Below are 9020 nucleotides of genomic sequence, written 5' to 3' on the forward strand. Positions count from 1 at the left end.
AACATGGGTTGGCAGACGGTGGACGTCACAAACTTAACATGCCCAATATGGAGAGGTGGGTGTCACGTAGCGTCACAAACACATGTAAACACACCCATATGGACGGTGGATGTCACATGTAACATGCATGCACTGTTATCAGACAGAACAGAAACCGTTACCTAACTACGCTGATTTGCGTATGTGGGCCCTGTGGGCCCCTGATGGGCATATCTGTCGGATCAATGGTGTGACATAGAATTGATGGCCATTCAGCAGCCCGAACTTGTAGTTGTCAATTATTTCTTAAAATATTGAACTTTTATTTTAAATAATGGATGACAGTGGCGGTCGGATCAGGCTACCTTGCCCAAATATGGAGTCATACATCATACGTCATGGATGACATCACAACACACACAGCTGCTGTAGGCGGCTACTATTTCTGTATTTAAACAGAGTCAGACAAACAGAACAGTGGTCAAGGCACCTAGATTTCATTATTGTGGCAGTTTTGAAATTGTATAATGGAGTTTCCAGATCTTGGAGAGCATTGCTCTTATAAGTCTTGCAAACGGTTGGATTTCCTTCCCATGAGATGTGATTCCTGTGAAGCCATCTTCTGTAAAGACCACTTCACCTATGCAAATCACAAGTGCGTGTCATCGTACAAGAAGGATGTCCTGGTCCCTCAGTGTCCTTTGTGCAACACTCCCATTGTAGTCAAGAGAGGAGAAATGGCTGACATCAAGGTTGGGGAACACATTGATCGGGATTGCAAGTTAGACCCTGCCCAGAGAAAGGTGAAGATTTTTACAAACAAATGTTCGAAAGAGGGTTGCAAACAGAAGGAAGCTATTCCAGTTACATGTGACCAGTGCCACTTGAATTACTGTCTGAAACACAGATACCCACTTGACCATGTCTGTAAAAAGACTGGTGGCAAACCTGTCTTCAAAAAAGGTGGACGTGCTGCTTTTAAAAGCTTTTCTAATTATTTCAGAAAGATTTTGAAATAATTATTTTCCGCCTACGTATTTTGACATGCCCATCCTATGGAGAGACACAGATCCCAGGAGGTCCTAGGCTGTCCCCCTCTCCCCTCTCTAGGAGGAAACAAAGACGGAGGGACTCGGGCCAGCAAGTATATGGGAAGATTAAGCAACAGCAGAATAAGTTGTCTGCCATTGAACGATTTTTCATGAGCGCAACGTGTATACTCAGCTGTGCTGCTCATCCCACAAATGCATGTTCCTTACAAACACCATTTAAAAGGGAAATAAACAGGCTTTCCAACAGTATAAAATGTATTATTGAGAAATAATCTACCAAACCAAAATGTCTGAATCATTTGTGCTACATTTATATATCCACACAGGCCACTTTGTCAGGTACACTTGTCAAAAACTACTCCTTAGAATCAGAAGTTTTATATGTCACTACTCACACAAGTACAAAAAAAAAACTTTTTTTTGTGCGGTCCACAAAATACTGTTCTGCTACAACAATAGAAAAAAACCCTAAGATAATACAAATAAAATAGAATAAAAAGTATGTAGAAGCCTTCAGCAGTATCCACATCAGCATAGCATAAGGGCACGGAGGAAAACAAGGTCAATATATGCGACTGTGTAAAGTAGCATGAGGCCTTTCGAATCAGCCAATCACACAGCAGTAACTCAATGCATTTAGGCATGTACATATGGTTAAGACGATCTACTGCAGTTCAAACAGAGCATGAAGAGGGGGGGGGGTGATTTAAGTGTCTGAATGTGGCATAGTTGGTGATGCTGGGCTGGTTTGAGTATTTCAGAAACTGGGATTTTCACACACAACCATCTCTAGGGTTTACAGAGAATGGTCTTTGTTGATGCCAGAGGTCAGAGTATAATGGCCTGTTGTCAACATGGTTCTCAATGTGGTTTGGGACTGCAGAACATTTAGGCCAGGGCATCAGCAGGGAATGGCAGGGAGCGATCCCTGCCATCGCTTTGCCACCAGGAGATGTACTGGGGTTAAAGGAGTGAAACATCAATGACCGGTGCTCCCGAACTGATGACCTGTCTAGGCCCACAGGAGTGTTTGGTGAAGAGTCCCCTGGCAAGTGGCCTTCCAGGAGCACACCTGCATGAAAGGCACCGTTGGAAGTACGTCAAACAGCCGTGCCCAGAGCCAGAAGGTAGTCCATGAACCTGTATTGTGATACAAGCATAATTTAACGTTAGTGAGTTTACAGATGCTATCATGCTAATCTGACATCAGGTCAGATTTTATGTAAACTGCTGTGCCTTCACTGCTGACCTGAGCACAACTATACAGACATAAAAACTAAAGAGACAGGGTTTATTTTGGAAGCGTCCTAATGGCTAAAGGGCTAAACTGAAAAGTAAAATAAAACATTTCTTAAGTGATGTCACATATGTTGTATGTTTCATGTTGTAATAAACAACATGGATACATAGAAAATATAGCTGCATATTAGCTGTAATCTACTAAATAGACTTTTTTAAATGTGAAAATACTCAAAGGCAATACTTTTCCATAAACAACGCATAAATGGATGCAGTTTCAACACAAAGCTTCTGACTTCTGTTCTTGAGGTGTGTTTATGGCCTACTGGACTATGTTTACCTGATAGAAGGTACGGTCTTAATTGATTACAGATTGGAGACACCAGGTGACACCTGGCTACAATTTAATTAGTACTTTCCTTGCAACTCTATAGCACCACCCGCTGGCGAGAATTAGTCTCTACCAGCACATCAACCAAAATCAATACCTAATGCATGGCATTCATTCAACAAGTTTTAAAATGTATAAAAATCCTTTGAAAATAGCAGATCTACGAGCTTGTAGATCGGCAATTTTCCAATTGCCAAAGTATATATAGCCAATAGGTCAGAAGTTGTTTTGTAATAATAATCAAAATCTACAAAGTAATTAGTAACTAAAGTTTTCAAATAATTGTGGTGAAGTAAAAGTACAATATTTGCCTTTGAGATGTTGTGGAGTAGAAGTAAAAGAAGAAAAATTGGAAATACTCCAGCAAAGTAAAAAAAACTATCAGGATGGAAGACACCTGTGTTGCTGGGGAATCAGTTATTGTAGACAAGGCTCAATAGATCTCTGCTCGTTCCCAGTTGCCTTTGATGACCACTTGGTGGCGCATGGAAGTCATTCCTTTCAATTGTAGACTACAGTTCAGACAATTTATTTTATTTCCCATTTTACTGGAGGGCAAAAGGGAAAAATGTAATTACAATCTGTAGCAATGTTGGGAAAACAAGATAAAGAATCAACATGAGCCTGTTGTCTCTTATAAAGGCGTGATATTTATTATATTTATAGGAATAGGGCAAGTTTGAGGAGGAGTTGAGATGTTTTTTAACCCTTTTTGTGGAATGGTCAATTATTTCTCTGTTCGATGTAAAATATAGTTAAAGAGGAATTTACACTTCTGGGGTAATTTTCTCATCTACTGGGGCTTTGGTGTGCATTTTTGTACGGGTTAAAAGGGTCTAATAGACGATTGCTAGGGTCTAAGAGGTGGTTGCTTAGGTAAAACAGGTGGTTGCTATGGTCTACTTAGACCCTCCAGAAAAACCCGGGCTACCGTGTGTTTTTTTTTGCAGATACCGTATACACTTATACTGTATGTTGGTTTGTTTACTGTTGAGTGAGAAAACAATGTTGCACATTAAGCGAATCATCTGGGGACCCCCCAAAAATCATTCGGGGACCCCCCTGCGGGTCCCAACCCCCAGTTTGGGAACCATTGATCTAATGGGTGGTTGCTAGAGTAACAGTGGTAACCATAACAACATGGACTGCTTACAACATAGCAACCTAATATAAACAAACGATGATGTGAAAGCTTTTCTAACTTGGAATGGCAAGGGCGCCTGCGCAAATCGGCGTTGTTAAGCATGCTTATTGCTTGGAAACAGTGTGTCTTGTGTGATATCAGAGTGTGACATTATCAGTGACACCATCGGGGTCTCTCATTCCCAGTGATTTCTCATAGTGATGACTCAGAATGATGTTAGAGTGTGACATCATCAGTACCTATATAAACAACCACTGGCCAGCATAAACAATCAACATTGCTTCCCAATGACAACTCTTGGTAAGCAATGTTTCCCAGTGTGATCGTTTTCAGTCTTCCAGTGGTTTCCTAGACTCCTGTTCCGAGTTCCTGTTTCCTGTACTTCCAAGTTCCTGTTACTCTGTCTTGAGATTCTTCAATAAGGAGTTACCGCTACCTGTGTCTGCGAGTCCATCTTCCTCTTCTCTCCACCTCAATGTATCGCTCTCTGCACAGTGTCCACAGATTTAGCTGCAGTCCCCTGGCTCTGCAAAGGCACCTAGCCACCACAAAGCACAGCCCTGCACTCCTAACTCCCTCCAGAATGTCCGGTTCAGAATATAGGATTGAACGGGACACGTTTGGGGAGCTCAATGTGCCGGTTGACAAATACTACGGTGCCCAGACAGTCAGATCCATCATGAACTTCAAGATAGGAGGACCCAGTGAGACGATGCCAATCCCGGTCATTAAGGCCTTAGGCACCCTAAAGAGAGCTGCTGCTGAGGTCAACAAGGACTACGGCCTCGACCCCAAAATTGCTGACGCCATTGTCCAGGCTGCTGATGAGGTAGCAGCTGGGAAGCTGAATGACCATTTCCCTCTAGTGGTGTGGCAGACTGGATCTGGAACTCAGAGCAACATGAACGCCAATGAGGTGATCAGCAATAGGGCCATTGAGATAATGGGAGGAAAGCTTGGCAGCAAGGACCCTGTTCACCCAAATGATCACGTCAATAAGAGCCAGAGCTCCAATGATACCTTCCCCACCGCCATGCATATCGCTGCAGCTACAGAGGTGCACCATGTTCTGCTGCCCGGCCTGCAAACTCTCCACGACACCCTGGCCACTAAAGCAGAGGAATTTAAAGACATTATCAAAATTGGACGGACACACACACAGGATGCTGTGCCCCTCACCCTTGGGCAGGAGTTTGGTGGTTATGCGCAGCAGGTGAAGTACAGCATAGAGAGGGTGAAGTCAGCCATGCCCAGGGTGTATGAGTTGGCAGCAGGTGGTACTGCAGTTGGCACGGGACTCAACACCCACATTGGCTTTGCGGAGAAAGTTGCTGACATTGTTGCATCTCTCACAGGTCTGCCCTTCGTGACGGCTCCCAACAAATTTGAGGCTCTGGCGGCTCATGATGCCCTGGTGGAGCTGAGTGGAGCTTTAAATACAGTGGCTGTCAGTATAATGAAAATTGCTAATGACATCCGCTTCCTGGGATCAGGACCCCGCTGTGGCCTGGGAGAGCTCATCTTGCCCGAGAATGAACCAGGAAGCAGCATCATGCCAGGGAAGGTGAACCCCACACAGTGTGAGGCAATAACCATGGTAGCAGCCCAGGTGATGGGTAACAATGTAGCAGTAACAATTGGCGGCAGCAATGGACACTTTGAACTCAATGTCTTCAAACCGTTGATTATTAAGAATGTGCTACACTCAGTGCGGTTACTGGGCGATGCGTCCATCTCGTTCTCTAATAACTGTGTGTCAGGAATCAAGGCCGACACAGTTAGAATCAACAAGATGGTTAATGAGTCTCTCATGCTGGTGACTGCACTCAACCCACACATAGGTTACGATAAATCAGCCACCATTGCAAAGACAGCCCATAAGATGGGCACTACATTAAAGGCTACCGCTATAGAGCTGGGCTACCTGACAGAAGAGCAGTTTGACCAGTGGGTGAGACCCAGCGACATGTTGGGGCCAAAGCAAACACCAACAAAACAAACAAAGTAAAAACAACACTTTGGATCCCAAAGAATGAAGGCCTTCCAATTGAGAATTGATGCAGGAGCTGAATTCGGCGCTGGATTTAGCCTTTCTCAGGAGTCTGCACGTCTGCAGCTACAGTAGCTGGAGGATACTGGGCAAACTCTACCACATCAGGCTGTGGCACAGCATGTGCATAGGTGGTGGGCTGGCAGCCACGGATGATGTGGTACGAGGACGGGAGCAGGCATGTGCAGGCGGGCGTTATGCTCTTCATGGCGGCTCCCAACAAATTCGAGGCCCTGTCGACTCACGATGCTTTGGTGAAGCTGAGTGGAGCTTTAAACACGGTAGCTGTGAGTATTATGAAATCACTGTCATCTGCTTCCTGGGATCAGGACACCGCTCCGGCCCGGGAGAGATCATCTTGCTGGAGAATGAACCAGGAAGAATCAGCATCATTCCAGAGAAGGTGAACCCCACACAGTGTGAGGCAATGACCAATGGTAGCAGCCCAGGTGATGGGGAACCATGTATCAGTGAGTTGGAGGCAACAACGGACACTTTGAATTCAACTCTGAATGATGCAGGAGCTGAAACAGGCACTGGATTCGTCCCATTCTCAGGAGTGTGCACGCCTGCAGCTAGCTAGAGGATACCAGGCATTACTACCAGTCCGCGTGGCAGAGCACGCGCATTGTGCATATGTGGGCGGGCTGGTGGCCATTGATGAAGTGGTATAAGGAAAGGAGCAGGCATGTGCAGAGGCAGTGAGTGGTTGGTGTTATGCCGAATCAACCACCCGCCGAGTAATGCCAACCGCTTGTGGAGGTGGGTGAGTTGAGGTTTTGCAGATCTGAATGTGAATCCATTGCATTTGTAAACAAACTATTTAAAGCTGTGTTTTTATCAACAGCCAAAGTTGAGAATTGTTTCAGTGTTACAAGAGACAATCTCCAAAACACTACAGTAAAATCCCTTCGGGTTTAGTTATAGGTTTATACATTGCTAAGAAGTAGGCACATTTGTTGTATTTTTGGATTGGCACTGCAAAACTCTTACAGCAGTTCTGTTTTTAGACATGGAATGGCAAATACACATACTGTAATGATGTTTTGGGTTGACTTCAACTGTCTGGCAGGGTAACAGGGGGTCCATGTTGAATTCCATGTTAATATGTTATGTTTGAATGCATATTAGGCTACTGATGATTAGTGTTTTGTTGTTCACAAAAGTATTCAAATAAGTCAAACAACCCATTGCTTTTGGGAGTGGTGCTACACAGAAGGTCTTCTTTTATTTTACCTTATTCTACTATTGCAGACGATGAATGCTCCATGATTATACAAATTACTTTCTCTGAAAGCCATTTGAGTAGTTGAACTACACAACATGTAAGGCAAAAGTACTAACATCACCACCTCAGGTGGTAAACCTCTATTGAGGTGTAACAAGCGGTTGGCATTACTCGGCGGGTGGTTGATTCCTGTGGTGTCAAAGAAGGGATTTTCTGCATTGTCCTCTTTTATTGCTCTTATATATCTGTATATTATATTATATTAGTTATCCCCTTTCTTTGTCCGGTAGATTCATTCAATATACAATATGTGAAAGTTAATTACTTGCATTTCCATTGGAATACACTGGATACTAATACTCTGACATACTCTGACATTATTTAAAGGGAATTACATTTTTAAATAGGAATTCAATATTAATATTTTGGAAAGACGAATGAGACATTTGTCTCATTCGTCTTAGCTTGCAGTGATGAGAGCATGTGGAGGGGTGTCATAGTTTGATTACAGTAAAACTTATATATTGAAATTATATTTGTAATCTATCATATTTATATATGTAAAATGGCCTATTAATGCATCTCAATTACACCTTTATGTTGAACATTGTCTTGAGCTTTTCAGCTGTTTGTCTAAGTAAAACATACAATTATCCTTTTTTAAAGGAAAAATATTGACAGGAACTTACTCTCTATTCACATACATGGGAGAGTAGCATCTGACATATGAATTATGGTTAAGGAATCTAATCATCCAACACACGTATACAGTACGTCCTCCTCTGACCCTAGTAACACTATTTCAACAGTGACATCTTAACGGTTTGGTTAATGACAGCACAAGCACCGTAACAGAGGAATATTACCTTTTATTTGGTCCCGGCTTCACATTTAATGCAAAATTCAGGTCCCTGTGTGAAACCAGATGAGCATCAATGCCAATGATGTTGAGGGACAATGTTACCTTCTAAACTAACTAAGGGAGCTTTTTCCCCCCGGGGGGTTACAGACTGTGGAAGATGCCATAATACAAGTAGATGTATTTCAAAAGAGGTGTAGAAGGAATGAAACCAATCATCATTTGTATAGAAGGAAAACGTTGAGAAGTAGTAGGAAAGGCATATTCCATGTAAATGTCATGCCACGGATGCTTGACAAATTCTAAACCACATTAATCCTGGTATGGTGTATCCGAATTATTTTAAAAGGGTTAAAAACTAGCTGATCTACCAGCTCACATTGAGAGCTTGTAGATTGTCTATTTTTGAATTAGTAGATAAATATAATTGTTTATTGTATAATTTAAATGTTCTTTACATATAATTTTAGTTTAAAATTACACTTAATTATTTTATCTATCAAAAAGATTTGTTTATTTTTAATTGTTAGCATATAAGATAATACAATTTAGTAACATTTTATCAAGGTTTTCCAAATTTCAAGGACAAAATATTGGTCAAAACATTATCAAATGGTGGTCTTGGACTCTCCAAAATCGGGACCGGAACCCAAGAATCTGGCATCAGTCGGGGTTTAGTCCCCATCTTTGGCATGTCATTATGCCTTAAATAGGGACTCCAGGTTAAAAGTGGTTAAACAACAAGTGTAAAAACATTGAGAGAGGAAGTAGAACAGGCACATATTGCATGAGGCTGTCATGCCACGAATGCTCGACAAATTCTTAATAGGTTATCCTCCATGCTTGTTATTGTATTGCAACTGAGTGAAACACCAGGCGAATGATAATCTGTGTGTATATATTATGTCATGTTAACACAATGGCATTAGATATCCAAAGAATGTTGTTGATAAGACCCATTTTCCTCTGTCCAGAACATGAAACCAAACATTTCACAGGCTGTTCACGATCTACACAACATGAGGAAACATTGTGGTGAGGTTTTTAAAAAAAAACACAGCAGAGGATTTTGCTCAAG

General features: G+C 42.3%; 1 protein-coding gene across 1 annotated transcript; it reads left to right on the top strand.

Moving 5' to 3' along the window:
• Positions 1 to 4280: 4280 nt before the first annotated feature.
• LOC311041713 (fumarate hydratase, mitochondrial-like) lies at positions 4281 to 5813 on the top strand (the record flags this gene model as incomplete). Its single annotated transcript, XM_084052192.1, has 1 exon — positions 4281 to 5813. The coding sequence occupies one exon, from the start codon at positions 4281 to 4283 to the stop codon at positions 5811 to 5813; it is 1533 nt and encodes a 510-aa protein (XP_083908318.1).
• Positions 5814 to 9020: the final 3207 nt, after the last annotated feature.

Source organism: Gymnoscopelus microlampas (assembly GCF_963454915.1).
Source record: "Gymnoscopelus microlampas genome assembly, chromosome: 3".
Taxonomy (NCBI): Eukaryota; Metazoa; Chordata; class Actinopteri; order Myctophiformes; family Myctophidae; genus Gymnoscopelus; species Gymnoscopelus microlampas.